Genomic DNA, 19,515 nt, shown 5'->3' with positions numbered 1-19,515 from the left:
TTTGTACAAATGGGCAGCCCAATACTAAAGCTGCACTCTTCTGAAAACATCCATCCATCCATCTTCTTGACCGCTTCTTCCCGTTCGGGGTCGCGGGGGTGCCGGAGCCTACCCCGGCTACTGAAGGGCGAAGGCGGGGTTCACCCTGGACAGGTCTCCAGTCTGTCGCAGGGCCTCAATCACACCCATTCACTCTCACATCCACACCTAGGGGCAATTTAGAGTCACCAATTAACCTATGAAACATGTTTTTGGATGGTGGGAGGAAGCCGGAGTCCCCGGTGAAAACCCACGCATGCACGGGGAGAACATGCAAACTCCACACAGAAAGGTCCCAGCCGGGAGTCGAACCGGGGCCTTCTCGCTGTGAGGCGAGAGTGCTAACCACTGCGCCACCGTGCAGCCCGTTCTGAAAACATGATAGTGTTTTTAACTTCTGTGCTGAAATTATTAAACGTATTGACTCCACATACTGATACACATCACTCCATCAGAGGGATTCTGTCTTTTGGTGTAGTACATATGAATGCCCTTTTAGATTAAATTTGCTCTTTGTTTTCATGACCCACCTCCCGGTTCACTGGTACATTCATGGCTTTCTATGGTCAAATCTCACACCAAGACCTGGAAAAGCCAGGATTAGTAGCTAAAGACAAGAAACTCTGAATATTTAGATCAGCATTAACAGCTGTTGTACTTTTCTTGCATGTGTCTGTCTGTGAGGATTGTTGCATTCATAGTTTAGTTTTCTTGACTTCAGTGATGTTTTGTATTTAGGTTTTTCCGTTACTGGGCATAAGTTCTCAAGCCAGTCACAGTTTGGTTTTGGTATCTCCAAATCTGTTAAAGCTATGGGATTTCTTTTCTTTTGTCAAGTCATTTTAGGAGTTTCTGTTTTGTCTCAATGTCGTGTTTCAGCTCCATGAATAAATCAGTCTCTTTGATGGAGTCCATCTCCTGTGTTTGGGTCTTTCACCATTTCTGACCAGTCAGCATTTCAACTAAACATTTTCATTTGCATCTTTTATCTCTGTAAAGTAATGTTTTGGAGCTAAAGCACCAGTGCATTTTTTTAAAGAACGGTGGCTACACAATAAGGTTTTCTATTCTTTCCTGCAGTCCATCAATTGTGTTGATCGTTTTATACTTTGTATGCAAATCTTTAAACACATTGAACATTTAAAACGAGAAAAAATCTTTTTCTTTGATTTTCTTCAACCGAACAATGCAGTAAAATGGAGGAAGTGTTTGCTCAGTGGAAACTATTCAAATCCTGTGTTGGTGCAGTTTTGGCCCACATTCATCTCCACACCGAATGCTTTGAGTGGTGGTGAAAGTCGACTTACTCACCCTGTACCAAACAATTTCTCGCAGCCGTCCGTCAGTTTTGAAGTTGCATTTGAGAGTAACAGTCTCGCCCACAACCACGGGGGGCAAGGGCTCTATGGTAACTGTCAAATAACCTGCAACAGAGAAAAAACACAAGGAAAACGGTGAATCGGAGCATCAGGAGAGTCCATGTTTAGTCAGAAGCTACAGCAGCCGGGGGAGTGGGACATCTGTTCAAAGGTCGCTTCAAAACCAGTCAAAGAGAAAACTTTTTGCATGTTGACAATGTACAAGATCATCAAAAACTTCCGCACTACAGAGATCGCCACATTATAAGGGGCACCGTCACTCAATGGTCTATTTATCAACCTCTGTCATATGCAGCACCAACGGCGCATTAACCCTTTAACACCTCAGGCCTCATTGGTGACGCTTAAACAAAATCTTTAACGTGATGAATTCTAGTAGATTATGAAGGAGTTCACACTGGCTGCGGAAGTGCCACAAAAGCGGAGCAAAGTATGCGCAGCATCCGCTCTCTCCTGCAATTCACATCAGCCGCACATTTTTCCGTTACGGTTGACAGGCGCTTCTGCTAGAGAATTTTTTTTTGCTTTTGCCATCATGGGTAGGTTAATAACCTAAAAATATTACCTCATGTTTCTGCGAAGAAGAAGCAAGTAGTTAGTAGGCCTACACTATACCGGGCCTGGTGTGAACAACACTATAGGTTAACAAGGGCGCAGAATGGAAGCGACATCTGTTTTCACCACTTCATGCTGTTTCTGCGTCCAGTTTGAACCAGGCATCAACATTTGCTGGAATTATGTTGATGGCGTTAACGGTTGAAAACTTGTCCAGTGAATCGAAAAACATAAACACTGGAGCTCCAGTGTTAAAGGGCTAGGCAAGACAAAAGAGTCAAAGATAAATCCATAAGTCAGTTTGACTTTACCACGTTCACAGTAAGATCAATTCAAATTTTTCCCCTACCCCTCCAATTGCAGAATCATTTGAAGGGAAAGTGGTGTCCAAAATAATATTTTTAAGGGTAGCGTGAAGGAACTTTGAGTTCTATATCCCTCTATGGGGAGGGTGAGCTGCGTCACACTGTGCTGCAGAGAAGCTCTTTTCTTCACTTGAGAATGCTCTGACTGAAGCTCAGACGTTGACATTAAAATATAAGTCAAGACTGTTTCTTTAGCATTACCTTTTTGAAGAGATGAAACCAATGTTTTTATAGATTTAGCAGCTACGTGCTAACGTAGCTGACCGGCGACTATTGATGATGTCATCAAGTGGGAGCAGCGTCTGAATTTGCAGAGACTATTTTTCCATAACTCTTTGTTTGGAGGGCTGAATGTAGGGGTAGGGAAAAGTCGTAGGGGAAGAATTTGGATTCGGCCTTACTCTAAAACTTGATGGTAACACGATACATCTTTAGCCTTGTTACCATATTTGCAATACCTGTAACCTTCTTTGCAACACGTAAAAAAATAGACTGATACCAAGAATACAAATATAACTGTGACAACGCAAACTCCCAACCTTTTTAGGAACTAAAAATAAATGAATAACAATCCGACGCTGCTACATGTTAGCTGTGTTAGCCTATTTCCAATAACACCTAACTAAAGTTTTTGACACAGCGCTGTGTGCTTCTCAAAATCCAATCAACATCCATAAGCACAACCAGAATTCATCAATTCACGAACTGCTTTGGAATAAAAGGCGGACTGTTGTTTTTTTAATTAAAATATTAAGGGTTTTAAGTGAGCCTTATTTGTATCTACCCACTCCTCTTTGAGCACATTGTTTGTTTTATTTTACCTATCTATAACTCTGTGTCTATGTTCATTTTGTGTTTGGAAAAAACAATAAAATAAATTTCTGCTGTTTTCCAAAACTTTATGCTAGTAAAGTTTTTTACACAATTAATGTACACCAAATGATTCTGACAGAGTGCAAATCTGCCTTTCTCTGCATCAGAATTCATTGGAGTTACAGAAATGGCATAAATGGTTCAGGAGTTTTTGTTTGATGGTTTGAAGAATGTGTTTTATTTTATGATGCCGGAAACATCTTCTGTATAAAATGGTTACACCTAAAAGATTCAGACTCTTTATTTGTCACTCGTGCATAGCTTTAGGGATGCAACATCTTACAAAATGATGTCATTCTGTTTACAACATAACAGCGTCTAGACATCAGTCATGGAAAGGGCATACAGCAGTTGGAAACTGGACGGTAGGCAGATTTAAATAAATAAATTCAAATGTTTAAGAAATACAAATGCAAATACCAAAAGCGCAGATCTAAGGTGATTTAGCAATCGAAGCCGTCTAACATTCCTGGTGTGTTCTGATAAAATCAGAAGAAAAAAAAAATTGTTGTATTCTAAGAAAAGTGACTAAATTATTCTCCTGGAAAACCTCGCTGTTTTCAAATGCTATGAAAATGTTCTGGCAAACCGGTACAAAAACAAACGCTCAGAATAAAAGGCATCAGTTCAAATGTAGTACAAAAAACGGTTCATGGGGAAAGGACAAAACTGTCAAACAGAGTAAAATCAATCGATCAATACTTTTGGAACACAATTAGTATCACACTGTGGAACAGTTTGCCTTTAAAGGATGTGTTAGGTATCGCTGTGGCGGAGAAGACACAGATCGGCTCGTCTCACATGCCAATGCACCTAGATACGCTTATTAGAAAATCTTAATTTAATCAGCCAGCTAAGGGGATCTTCTCTCCAGAGTCAAATTGAAGGGATAAACCTTCGCATAGACCGCTGTCATTACCGCAGAACTGATGCGCTGACAGAAAATCCTGACTCCTCACCACAGCCAGAGCTGCTGGAAAACGTCTTTCTGTGGGTTTTCCAGCAGCTGTCAGAGAGGCATTATGAGAAGGAAACAAAATGTGGATGTTCTTTACTCAGCAGGATATCCCTCTGTGCCTGCCCTCAGCAAGTATTTATTAAGTCAAGTATTTAGTTAGAAGTGGTAAAACATTGCTCACACATTCTAACTGGTGGGCCGCTTTTAGTGGTTTCAGGGATGGTGAGAATTTATTAACGACTGTGGAAAATGCAGCGCAGAAAAAGGATCCGGGGCTTGTGGGGACGGATAAGGAATTTGCAAAAGAGCGCATTAAATGCACCCGTTCCTTAGAGTTCAGGAGATTCCTACAGGAAACTGGAGCAGCTTCTGTTTTGCTCATACCAGGGCATAATTCCCACGCAATTCAAAATCCATGCAACAGCATCCAAATGACTTCATAAATTAGACACGTTATTTGCCAAAATTCCATTGAATGTGCTCCAGCACAGCAGTGTGTCTTGTTATGCTTGATGTTCTTGGTAAAATACAGGCTGACGTGGCTCGCACAGCAACACAACCAACAGGTCTGCTGCTTGTGAGGGGAGTCATCCTCTGGAGATCATCCAACAGCTTCTGGATGAGCTCTAGACCACGACTTCATGAAAACACAGAACCTGCATCGCTCTATTTAGTTAGCATCTCTGCAAATAAGTAATGATAGAATGTTCTCTAAATAAGCAAAGCTTTACATTAAAACCTGTTTTTCATGGGAGTTTAATGCAGGTTTACATCAATGCAAAAAACATTAAACCAACGAACCTGCAGCCTTCTCTTTTGTTTGGTTACTTCATATGTTCTTGGGGGAAATGACTCAAACACTTCTGCTGTATTTGACTCTGTGTCTTGTGTCACATTTAGTGATGGGACTATCGATACTGGGGTATCAAATAATCTTTACCGATACTATTCGATACCTTAGTATCAAAGTGTCTGTACCAATACCTTTGTATTGATACCAAGGTATCGGTATCGATGCTTCAATACCTTAGTATCTTTGATACCTTAGTATCAGCTCCGATCAGCTCCGTATCTTTGGAGTATCAGCACTGATACTTCGAAACTAAGGTATCAAAGTATCAGTGTTGATACAGTAACGATACCAATACCTTGGTACTTCGATACCAATACCTGTACAACATAAACTTTGGTATCAATACCAAGGTATTTGTACCGATACTCTGATACAAATATGAAGGTATTGTGTTGTGAAACTTCAATACAAATGCCTGTACAACACAAAGTTTGGTACTAACTGCTCTATAAAACATTACCAGGGTATAGAAGAATCAGTACAGGTACTTCAATACTAAGGTATCAAAGGTATCGAAGTAGCTTAGTTTCAAAGAATTGGCTCCGATCAGCTCCGTATCTTCAGAGTATCAGCTCTGATACTTCGCTACCTTCGTATCAAAGTATCAATACTAAGGTATTGAAGTATCAGTGCTGATACCTCGATGCCTTGGTATCAAAGCAACTGTACCAATAGGTATACCTGTACCTTGGTATCAATACCAAGGTATCGTGTTTTGATACTTCTATACCAATACCCGTATAACACAAATTTTGATGCTAACTGCTCTATAAAATATTGATTACTAATCTATGAATGAGAAAATAGAAGTATATGTGTCATGTAGATATTTTGGGTTATTAAGTGAGAAAACTGCAGCCCACTGCTCAGTCAGTCACATGACCAGAGAGGCCATGAGTTATCCAACACAGCATGGCATGAGCAGGTGATTTTAGAAAGTACTATTTGGTCTTTTTAACCTTGTTTATCAAAGCCGATCTCCCGACCCAGCATGGAGCAGCCAGACCTCTCCGGTCATCTGGATCCGGCCTTTTATCAGTTCTTAGAGTCCAAACCAAACATGGAGAAGCTGCATTCAGTTTTTCTACCCCACAGATCTGGAACAGACTTCCAGAAAACTTTAGATCAGCTGTTTGTTTAAATCCAGGTTAAAGAGCCAGCTGTGGAGAAGCATGAATGTATTATTGTCTTAAAATAAACAGAAAAAGATAATTTTCTCTTTCCTTGTTTCTGAAATCACGTTGATCAGCTTAATTGGACACGAGATGTTGAATATATAAAAAACAAAATATCTAAAGTCATAGGTATACTTTATAGGATGCTGAGTCACACTCAGAACACTGAGTAAAAATGTTTTATATTCAACCTTATTTCTTCCATATTTCCAGTATTTCTGTGAAATTTGGGGAAATATATAACAAACAAACATTGATCCAATAAATAAACATAAAAAGACAAGTCATAAATTAAGTTGTTATTTGTGAATTCACAAATGGGATGTTTAAAGATCAAATATATAAAAAATTCTGGATATTGCGCAAGTAAAAATGTTGGAAATGTCAATTTTTGTGCCTTTCAAAATAGTTGAGAGTGCAGTCATTTTTTAAAAGAAAAGAGGAACATTTTAGAGGAATATTATAATTTAGAGATAATTTTATGTTTGCAACATGCAGAGCAAACACAAATGTTCTTTTCTGTTTTTGGAACAAAACTTTGGAATTCTTTGGATAAAGATGTTAAATGAGTTTATATTCTTTAAAAATGAGGTTACTGATAAAATGTAACAAAAAAGGTCAATACTAGTGAACTTTAACTTTACATTAGTAAATGTGTATGTATATGTATCTTTAACATATCTTTAACGTATCTTTAACATTTGTATATTGTATATGTATTTGGTTTAAAATGTTGTTTCTTTCATCTTCATTTTGTGAACATGTGGAGGACATTTTCAATTCATCAAGATTATTAGATTGTTTCCTTTTATTGAATTATAATTCTACGATGCAGGAAGACAACTGCGGCGATTTGGAATGGTTGGTGACATAAAGGAACGGTCACATGACCTCCCTGGTTCGATCAGAGCTCAGAACAATGTTTTGAAATTAAAGTTCCACTGGAGTTTGGAAACGTTCTGGAACTTGAGCTCGATGTTCCATCACTAATGTAAAGTGAAGCTGTTTTTTTCATTTTGGAAAGGATACACGTTTATGGGGAATATTAATTTTAAGAGATGTTAAAAACGGATTTAATTAGTTCTTATGAAATGGTTCCACAAATAAAATGCGTCCACAAAAAAAGAATGCTTTGGTTGTGAAGCAGAATCCTCGGAGACCTGTGAAGGAGTAAATTCATAAGTGTGCATTGGCCAAAGAGTGCAGGGCTTTTAATTGGCCCATATTAGCTGGTTGTGGAGGGAGACGAGGCCTCCAGCTTGTCTTAATCCATCAGAGGCTCTGTTGGAACAAAACCTAATGAGGGCTACAAACTATGCTTTCTCCCATTAATAACAGCAATTTGCCAAGATGCAGGGTAGAAACAAAACACGGCTGGTGACGGAGCAGCTCAAAATGCAGCCTGATTCACGGACATGGCCTGCCTTTGCTTATGGGTCACTGATGCTGAAAGGATGAGAGAGACTTATTTCTACCTCTGCTCTTCTAATCATCTGTGTCTCGTCTGTCTTATATAAATATAAAACACAGATTTAAACAACAGGTTGCACTGGCAGGTTTCTCTGACACACCGTCTCTGATTAAATCCTCCCATAAGAGAATACCTGAGTGACTTCTGTACCAAACACTTAGTGTGACTCCTATGAGTGTCAGAAGAAATGAACAAAGAGAAATGTTAAAAAAAACACAGCTGACATATTAATACTTGAAACCACTCTGGGTGTGACAGCCTCTCCATTTCTAATGTGAGCATTTTGTCAAGACTTCGGCAGGTTCTTTAGGAAAGCTGCAGAAGCCTAAAATAAGTATCAGGACAGCTTTTTGAAAAATAATGCTAAGAGAAAAATGCAGAAGGTGTAAAAGCTATCAATAAAATCTAAATGAATGCCAAAGATGTAAAAGCCCACATGTGGCGCTCTTTGAAATCTGCAGCTGACCTTTTTACAGCAGTTTGGTATTTTTATCAGAATCCTGGGTGCTTTTGTGTCTCTCTTTCACTTGTTTTCTGCCAATTTTTCATCATCCTTCGCATTTTTCTAATTATTCTAACAGCCCTTTTCAAACTTCTTATGTGCTGTCTACCTAAGATTCCATCCACCACTCTCTTTGTGGCTGAATCCTACAACATCACTAATGTCTTGGTCTTATTGGCAGAAACATGACGTCTCAACTGCAGGTGTTTCTGCAGAGCAGCACCTCTCAGAGTGGAACCTGCTTTGAAGGAAATCCAATCTGAACTAACCTCCATCTTGAGGAGCTGTCCCTGTGTGGAGGACACACAGCATGGAGGGTCGCTGCATGTACTTTACCTTACATGAGCACAGCCTGTCAGGCGTGTTATAGAGACGTGGAGGCTAGTACACAATGGCAGATTTTCTTTTAATAAAAACATTTTTTGAAATTGCAAATGGGATAAGAAAAATAGTCCAACCAAAAATTATTTTTATACATTAAAAATGAACAAAATAAAGAATATTTTGCAATTGAAAAACGTTCCTGATAAGATTATCCTTCTTGCACGACAAAAAACAAGACATAAGGGTCTTTTATTTCCTTAACTCTTATGCAATCTTAACACTCTGTTTACTACCTTTGTCCTATGGGTCAAAAATTACACAAGGCCCCAAAACAAAGCAACTTTAATGAATTTTAAAACTAGCATCTGGTTTTTGTGTGTTAGTCACAACTATGTTGACTATTAAATGGTCAACGAATAATTTATGTCAAATTTTTTTTGTTGTTTTTTTAATGGCAAAACTACAGTGCGTTCTTTCTACTGCTGCATCTGCTATTGTCTGTGACACACATGTGCAGTAGTGTTAATCCGGTCAGTGGTGATGTCTCAGGAAGTTCTAGGAAGACTCGGGTACCATGACATCATGCCAACGGAGCTTGAAAGTGAGAAACAAAAATTAAAAATGTTCAATGAAATCTCTGCAAAGCAGAACTTGTGTTCGATGGCAGCACTGCAGTGATCATGAAGAGGAAACACATTGTGACTGTGATAACGATGAAGAGGGATCATCGTCTAGCTAAGCTAAGCTAACATTAGAGCAAACTTGTTAGCTAAATGTTTGTGTGTAGGTGAAAAAACAAATTTGCCGCCCCCTGCAATCATTGTGGTTTGGTGCTCCCTCTGCCAGATGGCGCCCACGCGGCCGCCTAGGTTGCCTATGCCCAGGGCCAGCCCCGAGTCAGAGTGTAGTGAAGTTGAACACAGTTGTGAACGTTCAGCATCACAAAATGAACTTTGGTTCTATTTGAGTCAGAGAGAACAAAACTTTAGTGAAAAATAGTTCTTTGTTTCAGATGTGGACCTCAATAGATTTAAGTTTTAATGACAGAAACTAATGAAGGAAAGAAGCTGCAGGATTCATTAAAGGTTTAAGAAACTATCATCTTTATTTTTAGTTAACATATAGCTGAAACACTTCAAGTTTAACACTAATGATAGTTAAGATGTGAGTTTTACATCTAGTTTATCCATGATCTCATTTGTCAAATAGTAAAAAAAATAATTAGTGATTAGTCTACTAGTAAAATAATCGTTTGTGGCAGCACTAGTATGAGTAGGTATGCTGGTTTGTACATCAATGATTTAGAGAGAGTTTTGTCTTTTTCTGATGTTCAGATGCTTTTATAATGATCGGGTTAAAAATGACCCAGAAGACAATCTCAGTACCCTGGTGTACAGCCCACATTCAAACATGGACAAAACAATCTATCCCTTCTATTGACGGAGGAAAGTCATACATTTTAAGCCAGAAAAAGAAAGGTCAAGGTATTTGGTCTCCAACTAAACATAATAGTGGGTCATTTTTAACCTGAAACAAAGCACAAGGGTTATGATTCGGTTTTTGCAGTCCAGAGCTGCTCTTTAGGCTGGAACTACATATTTAGCTGCAGCTAGCATGCTGAACCTTGTGTTTTATTTTGAAAACCCAACAGCTTCTCTCCATTTTTTGTCTTTTTTTTTGTCTCTTCCACAAAGAAAATTTACTGTAAATTGATGCTGTTTAGTGAAATGAAGGAATCTGTCAATCTGTAAGACATGACTTTGAAAGAAGGATGTGAAGGAAAAAGACTTTTATGTTAGTTTTCTAAACAGATGTGTATCACCCAAATGCAGAGAATACAAAAAAATGTTTAGGACTTTTCAATTTCTGAAAACTATAGATTTTTTTTGTTTTCTCTGGAAAGCTTCATGGTTGTGGGATTCTATGATCGCACAGACAGTTAGAATCTCCCATCCCACTGTTGAGAGTCGGACCATCTCAGGGGCCTCTTTGGACCCCGGGTCCTTTGTGTACAAATCTCAGCCTTCATTGATCTGGTATTCTGTTCCTGTGCACGATCAGTGCAGCACTTCGTGTTGTCTTCCCACTGAGAGAACCTTTATTACTATCAGTTATTTCCTCGTTAATGAAACATTGTTTGTCCTTCTTTGCTAGTGCAGCCTCCATATCACTCAACACTTTTATTCAGTGTTTATCATTAAACTACAACTCACAAAACAAGAACAAACTTAAAGCTTTGCTGTCAGAGCTCTGGTGATGTTGTGAGGGAAGCTCATAATAGTTCACTGCAACAAGAAGAGAAACAATAAGGCAAAACTGTATCAGTGGAAAAATGACCTTCTCAAAACAGGTTAAAGCATAGAATAGAATGTATTCCTCCTCCAAAAAAGCCATAGAAATGTTCACTGGATCTTCCTACATAGATTATTAAAATGTAAAGATCTCAGTGACATCAAAAGTATTCAATTCATGTTCAAAATAACATTAAGCTGTAAAAAGAAAAAAAAAGGAGTTGGAATTAAGACGTTAACTTTTTCAAACTGTGAATGCAGTTGTTCAACATTGTACTTCTGCTTATTGTATTTTCTAGCTTAAATAAACGAAAAAATAGAAGACATTGAATTTAGACACAGGTATATTCTCTGGTATTTGGAAACTTTTTCTTAAATGAGGATACTTAAATGAGAATTGATCCAAGTTTTTTTTTTATCTTTAAAGCATTCATATTAAAATACATTATTACATCCGTTTACTTTTTACTAAAGAAATATAAGAGCAACAGCATCCCAACTATCCTTAATTCTAGTCTTTTTCTGAAAAAAAAAAAAAAAAACGTTACATAACCAATTTCAAGATCCATATGTATCAAAAGTTGTATCTCAATTATGAGTCAATAAAACTTTCCAAAAATTTCTGCTTCAAAATATTAGGTAAAGAAAAAAGAAATTTATTAGAGATTTTGTTTAAAATAAAATGTTTTCAAGATCAAACGACTCAATAATACATTCTTAAAATGTCATTACAACGTTCTAAAAAGTTACTAGGCCTACTTTAGTTTTGTATGATATCAAATGTTACAAGTAATTTAAACTAGTAACTATAAAAAACATAATTGGTGTGTAAAACCTGTTTCTGTCCCTTTAATTACCATTTGTTTGTTCGTTTAAGGATGACAATCAAAAGCGTCTGAAGCACTTTAGTCGTGAAAGCAGAAAGTAAAACTTTCCAAAGAAGGAGCGAATCCCTCTGCAGCACAGCAGCCCAAACAAAGACGATCTGAGCACATTTTCCTTTCATTTCTCACCTGTCCACAGTAACGAATCCTTAATAAATCACAGTCTAATTATATTAAACAGGAAAAAGCTCAAAGGTAGCTTAATGTAACTTTCAATTACAGTCAGCGGAGGGATGTTGCAGACTGCCACTGATGGTGAGTGAACGCTACAGTCAGATGAAGATTCCAGCAGCGCCGGAGTCAGGTGGCGATACGTCTCAGTCAGCTGACTCAGGAAGTGACACGCGGCTCAGAAATCTGAGGGACGGGTTGCTGATCTGGTTGCCGTCAGTGAAGAAGGTCCTCCTTTGTAAACAGAAAGCTGGGAGCTGATTTGTTTTTCAATAGGAGTGATTTGCAGTTTAATGACATGCTTCAGCTTCAAGATTGTCAGCAGCCGTCCTTTGTAATCCAGCACCCTCCCACAAGCCCGCGCTCCCATGGCGGATAGCAATCACTGGGAACCCTATCAGTGGATTCTCATTCTGAAGGGCCTCCGGCATTAGGAATTATCATGTCATTCGTGAGAAGAGTTGAAGGCTGAAAGGAAATGCAGCCAATCCTCCCACACGTCTTAGTCAAATGCAGCACTATGTAATTTTAGCTGGCCAAGGAATCAGTGAATATCAGACCTCGTTTTACCTTCCCTTTTCTCTATAGGACAGAGCATCTCAGTTCACCTCCACACGTCTTCTTTTATTAGGATTCCTCTTCTCCATGAAATCAGGAAGTTAGGTTGTGACTGTTAATCACGCTTGTGGTCCTTAAAATCTTCTGACTTTTCCAAAAACTTCTTGGCTAGGGTTATCAGGTGTGATTTTGCTACAGAAACAAAAACCAACAAGCCGTCATCTTTGAAAAGTAAATGTTGCCCAACCCAGGTGGAGTCATGAAGCCAAACTGTTTGAGTCCATAAGGGTCACTGTGTAGTGGCAGAGCGGTCAACCTCTGACTTAAAGCTTTGCAGCTTTGGTGTCAAAGTGTCCTTGAAAAGACACTGAAGCCCACATTGGTCCTGGGGGTTACAGGTTGGTACCAGTGTTAGGCAGCAGAGCCACTAAGTGCCGGTGACCTACCGGTCAGTAGGTCACTTGGGGATTGAGGACGACTGATGGAGAATGAAAAGAAAAGTTTGAAAACTAAATGACTTCACATTTTTCAAGCTGATGATACAACATAAGTAAAATATTTTAAGAGAAAGTCAAACTTGTCAACATTTATTGCTTTATTGTTTTTTTATGTTTTAAAGTTGTTCACTGCTGGTTCTATTTGGAGTCACAACATCGCTCTGTGACAGACTTGACCGAATAAACTAAGACCAGGAGTGAATGTCCGACAGAACTGTGAATCTGAGACTGCCATTTCACACTCCAGCAGAAGGAAGCACATTTTAATATCTGAGAGCTTATTAAAAAACCTGCATCGCTCCAGATAACTAAAGATAGATTCATCTGCCTTCCAGCATCATTATTGCAGCTGTGAAGATTATTTGTTATCATTATTCAGTTGCTGCCAATCTGTGTAATTTATGGATAAACCAACCAGTTCATCCTTGGCAGGAGCTGTATCTCTGTCTTTTTGAATGCAGATGCACTTAAACAGTCATGCATTTTGGAGCATGTGCAAGACGCCATTGAATGAGTTGGTGGAAATGTGTTAGGACACGATAAGAAGCTTTTAGAACAAGTTATCCCACTCACTTCCTTGGCTGTTGTGTGTCTGTGTGGATGTTTTTTTTTCTTGGATTAACATTGAACTTGTGAAGATGATAATGCCAGAAACCTTTAAGTAAACAGCAAAAGTAATTAATTGTATTAACAATGCCAAGTCCTGAAGGTTTAATTGATGAGTCTGCTGATGGCGTTTACAACAGTTTGAGCTAAGAGCGACGTGGAGTTTAGAGGAAACACATTAAGGTGAGGATCTGCTTCAGCTTCAGAAAAAGATAATGGAGGGAGAAATATGGCAGACATTTCCCCCCGACTGTGTACGTCTGAATATATTATGTTCAAAACAACTCGCCTCTACACCTTCAATGTGGAGCTAAGCCATAAGCCATAAGTTTCCATAAGCCATGTGTTTTTAGAAATATATTAATATGTAAATAACTAACACTACAAAAAGAGGGAGCCTAAAAATATTAAAAAGGTAGTAAATGGAATTTTTTCTGATCAACAAATCTTAAAATAACATTTCCTAACCTAGAAACAAGGAGTTTACAAGCACTAATAAAAGGAAAAATGAGGTAAAAGGCTGACTGTTACAATTTCATCAAATGGAATTGAAGTTTTTTTTTTTTTTTTTTTTTTTTTTTGCTAGTTCTCAGAAAATTGTTTGTATTTCATGGAACTAACTGTAGTTAATTTAGATTACAAGGACAAAAAACAGTTTGTAAAGCAGAAATGACTCATTTTAGAACAAAATGTGAACAAAGTGAAAATACGATGGTAGTATAGTCTTAATCCTCATAAAATCTAAAACTAACTATTATTCTTAGAACATGTAGATTGATTGATCTGTTTTATTTTAAGCATAAATTGTGGAAAATACGAGGCAAAAACAATCACACACGTTTTTCAAACTCATTACAGAACTAATAAAATACATTGGTTAAAAAAACAAACACACACACAAATATATACAGTATATATAATCACCAAGCTACTTCCTTTTATAGTTTGGCATAGTTTTCATTATCTGGTCCTGAAAATAAATCTACATTTTTGTCTTCAAATAATAATAATGGTGACAATAAATACCAGTGTAACTTGTCAACTTTTATTGATCTTCAAAAAAATGTAACAAAAAAAAGGATTAGATCAAGTTGTTCTATTGTCGAGAGTTTGGAGCAAAAACATTTTAATTAATTGTAAGAATAATTTTTCTATTTCTAGATTCTGGATCTTAAATAGACTACATTTTCTGGCCTGTGTTAATTAGATAAAAGCTTGTAGAGCAAAGAGAAGTTTAAAAAAAATTAACATACGGATGCATCAAATAATTGAAAATCAAATGTATTCTGCCAAATATTGCAAAATAACAACATTCAGCTTTGATGTGAATGAGAATAATGGAATACATTTCTATGTTGGAATGTCTACAGCAGAGGTCAGCAATCAGCAAATGTTCAGATTTCTTATGCACTTAGGGACATTTGTAAGTACTTTGTCTGAAAACTATCTGAAGATATCTCAGATGTAGGGATGTAACGATTCAGTCAAATCAAGATTTCCATTTTTTCAGATTTTTTTTTTTCAAAAAGTGAATTAAAGGTATTTTAAGGCCAGGTATGTTTTCTTTTTGCCCCTTACATCAAACTTTCTGTTTTCTTACTAACAGAAAAGATTCACTTCAAATAAATAATTATACAGAATACTGAAATGATCACAAATCCTGTCATTCTCGGTTCATGTTGTGCTCTACATGTGAGCTGTTGAGCATGCACTGCCTGCTCTCGCGCTCAGCGCAAATGACCGTTCACGCGGAGCTGGCAGATAAGAAAAGACAGACACTGTAGCTAAAGAGAGTTAATAAAAAGGAGCACAGCAGAAGGGAAACCGTCATGAAGCTGCGTCGTCACCATGACTGTTGTCACGGTAGATCAGTCGAAGATGCATGAAAATGAAACATTGCAGGATGAGGAACAAATCTTAGGTTTGTTTGAATTTGCGTTAATAGTTGTGATCGTAACATCAAGAAATCCTGGAGGGTCTGACTTATGAAATCTGAAGGAGCTGCTGGAATTTCCACCACGCACACACATACACACTCACAGAGAGCCTGCATAGAGAAATGCCATCTACTCTGCATTTCTAAATTCAAGCACAGGCAGAGACAAACTGATATTTTTATTTTCTGCATGGATTAACTTGTTGACAAGTTTGAACCTCTTTTTAACCGATTAGCAAAGAATCCTTAAATCTTTACTCAGATGTCTTGGTTTGTCTGGCCCTGGTATAAGTTATGTTCCAGTAGACGTGTATGAGCTTACATCCACACACTTTAATAATAATCTGTTAGAATCGATGTTTGGTTTGAAGGCCTGTCCTGAGCAAATGCATGAGTACACTTACTAGAACGGCTTGAAGGATAAAATATGAAATTAACATTTGTTTTATTTATTTCTAGGCTATTACTGCAATCTTTAAAAAATAAAGAAAAACTCAAAATCCTCATTTGATATTCAGTCATTATTCAGTATTTGGCCAAGCATTTTAATCATCATTCAGCTTCGACCAAAAAAGTTCACTTCGGTGCATCCCTACTTTAAAACCTGCTAAGATATATTGAATCTTTAAAATTAAGGTTTTAAATCTTTGCGAGGTTCAAGTAGTTTGTTATGCAAATAATATTGATTATGTAGCTTAAGTACTTTACAGCATCAGGAAAAAGTGAGGATGATGACTGAAGATTTTTTTTTTAATGCTTCAAACAAACATGAAGCTCCGACAGGAGCGATGTCACATGACGTCAACAACAGACATTCCTGTCCCATCTTAATGAGGTAAACAGGACCTTGGTACAACATTGATAATAATAGTAATCATGGCCTCAAAGAAGTTCTGATGCCATTACCAAGGAAACAGGTCGTCCTGGTTACCCAGACACACTCGCCCAGGTATCAACCACTGTTTGTGCATTCAAACTGTGGACGGCTGCGTCACCGGGGGTCATCTGCAATGGCAGGAAATGAGTGCGAGGACGGACCAATGTGCAGAGATAGCCATTTTGAATGTAAAACGGGGAGATCTGAGGCACGCAGCCAGCATCCAGCCAACACAAACCACACACTCAATCTATCATAGAGAATGGCTGCTTTTATAAAAGGGCTGTTTCATGTTGTTTCAGTCTCTATTCCTGACATTGTTGCACTGCTTTGCCCTTGTTTTGCACACTGAAGTGCTGCTCAATCTCCCACTAGCAGCTTTTTTGTTCTTTAGGCCAAAAGGCGCAGATCCAGTTTCCCTGGACATCCCAAAATGGACAAGAGGCAAAAAATCGAACGTTTTAAGTGGCTCTAATTAAGATTTCTTCAGTTAAGAGTCTTTAATGTGCTTCAGAAACAACCAGCAGCCATGTACTAAAACTCACTTCTGGTATTGACCCTTCAAATATGTCTCCTGCTTTTGTCTCATGTCGATGGTTGGAGACGATTCTGTTCTGCAGTCCTGAACTGACGGACCAGATTGTTTCCACAAAGCTTCTCTCTTATTTTGAGTTTGAGCGAAAATTTCGACTCAACAACTCACTGAAATTTTAATACACCAATTCCTGGTGAAAATCAATTTGGGGGATTTTAAATAATCCCCATCCAAAAAAAAAAAAGGATACCTCACAGCGGGAAAAGCCAATCAAAATCATGAACGGAGCCAACATCTTTAATGGGACTTATACAAAGTCCAAATTCCCTAACAAAACCAAAACGCGTGTGGAGCATATCCAAAAGAATGTTTTCAGATGCTCACAGGATCTGTGGCTCTGAGCTCATGCTGGAGCAAAGTGAAATTTGGGGATTTCCACATTTTTGGACAACATAGAAAAACTTTTCGTTGTGTGATCTTTGCACAATTTCCCACCGACGCCATGAGGTTAAGTCTACAACCACAACCAAAATTCTGTTGACCTTTGACCCCATGCAGAGGCTGCCGTCTTGATCACAGGTAGTGTAATAATCGTCAATGAAGTTCTCCAGGCAGTCATGAGCTTATTCAACTTTTTTTGATTTGGCTAATTTACTGCCTTATCTTAATATGGTGGTAAAATGAAGTCATATTGAAATGTTTGTTCGGCTGCTTAGGTGTCGCCGAGTTGAATGACCACGCTCTCGTTGGGTGTCTCAGTACTACAGCATCACTCAGTCAAACTGTACTGGACTTCAGAGTTTAAACTCTTGTGTTGATTTGGGAAGACGGAGGCATTATTTTTTTATCACTGAAGTCCTGAATTTGGCACCAAATAGGAACTGAAACTGAAAGAAAAGAACTGCTTCAGAACTGGAACCGAATAAAACCCAATCGGTGCCCAACCCTGGTCTTCCTAAGGATTTGGATCTATAACCTCCAAACTTCTCGACCATCATCGGGAAGCTACTTGGGACAAAATGTTGGAAGGAGAAGTTGTAGATGTTGACTGGCGTTGATGTGGCCAGCTCGCAAAAGTGGAGTTCCCCTGTTGTTTGCATACGTTTTACTTGAATATTATGAACGTTTAATACAGAAATTCCTGGCTCAAGATTAATAATACACTTTTATTTACCTTTAAGCTATTCCATAACCTGGCTCCTCCTTATCTTTCCGACCCGCTCCTTATCAATCCTCCCTGTGGTTCTCTGCTGTCCTCCTCTTCTGTCCAGATCTGTTCCCCCGGATTGGATCGGCTCATTACCATGAGGAGTCCAGCCTTCATCCACTTCATCCGTTCTCTCCCGATCACTGTAACATGGGCTCTCTCCCATCCTTTAAAATCCAAACTCAAAACTCATCAGTTTAAATCTGATTTTTGTCTTTGATTCATTTTCTGTCAGCTGCTAGTTATTGTATATTTTCTGTGATTTTCATGGATTCCTGCTTTTGTGTAGTCTCCTTTAGCTTCTTGAAAGGGGCTTTCAAATAAAATGGATTATTATTATTGTACGGTAACGAACAACGTGACACTATTAGTAAAGTGGGCGGGGTTAACATGAATCTCTGTTGCCAAGGAAATCCAAACATTTCCTTTTGCCAATTTTTCTAAAAATTGAATAACTAATACAACTTGGATCATAAAGGATCTCTCTGGTCATCCTGCCACTGGGATGTTCCACCTTCTCCCATCTCTAAGAAGACATCGCACCATTAATTGTACAACACCGCATCATGCCAGAAGCTTCTTTCCTCAGACTGTGAGGTCTTTGAAGCAAAAAAGATGAGGATTGTACCACGTTGGGCTGCACTTAAGACTTTCACTTAAGCTGCTGTGGTGCTGTGATGAAGTCGATTCATTTATCTACTTTTATATGCTCTTATACTGCATATTTGGTTTTATAAAGTGTTTCTAATGTATCTATTTATGCTTTTAGTCTGTGTCTGTGTTTTTCTGTTGTCTGTGTGGGGAGCCGTTGGGGAGTTATTGTTCCAATGGGATTTAACTGTCACAAATGGCTGATTGATTGATTGATTGATTGATTGATTGATTGATTGATTGATTGACCTATTCATCACTCCCAGGCAGCCAAAACACAAAACAGTTACCATGAAGATAAAATCAGCTGAAAATTGGCCATTTTGGAAAAAAAAAGTGTTTATTTCATAAATTTGTCTCATGCAGCTCCGACCAGGGTGGCAGGGGCAGAAAGTGAGGGGCGTGTAGCAGTGTTAATTTTGACAGAGAATTTTAATTTAGTTTTAGTCATAGTCTTTTGACTAAAATAGGGTTTAGTTTTAGTCGCAATTTAGTCATGTTGATTCTATTAATTTTAGTCAAATTTCAGTCGACGAAATTACAGTAGATATTTAGTCGACGGAATTACAGTAGATATTTAGTCGACGAAAATATAGAATAAAGGTAAAGTATTTTAATCACATTTACACCGTATGATCATATGAATAACACGCAAAGATTTGAGTAATTTGAAAAAAAAAAAAAAAAAAACATTTTACTTCACTTTGCTTTCCAAACTCGTCATTTCTGCGAATTCAGCTTCAACAACTTAAAACACATTAAAAGAAAAAAATAAATATAATTATATAACTAGAAAAATTGCATTACC

At 38.0% G+C, this 19,515-nt stretch overlaps 1 protein-coding gene across 1 annotated transcript in view; it reads right to left on the bottom strand.

Annotated features, from left to right (window-relative positions):
* igsf21a (immunoglobin superfamily, member 21a) overlaps nucleotides 1–19,515 on the bottom strand; it is a 276,459-nt gene that overhangs the window by 179,553 nt on the left and 77,391 nt on the right. Inside the window, exon 2 of the mRNA XM_024270945.1 lies at nucleotides 1,351–1,463. Within this exon, the coding sequence (XP_024126713.1) occupies nucleotides 1,351–1,463 (113 nt within the window). The remainder of the gene's footprint in view (nucleotides 1–1,350; nucleotides 1,464–19,515) is intronic.

Source organism: Oryzias melastigma, linkage group LG5, assembly GCF_002922805.2.
Source record: "Oryzias melastigma strain HK-1 linkage group LG5, ASM292280v2, whole genome shotgun sequence".
Taxonomy (NCBI): Eukaryota; Metazoa; Chordata; class Actinopteri; order Beloniformes; family Adrianichthyidae; genus Oryzias; species Oryzias melastigma.
The sequence above is the reverse complement of the archived record's forward strand: the minus strand, read 5'-3'. Positions and strand labels throughout refer to the sequence as shown.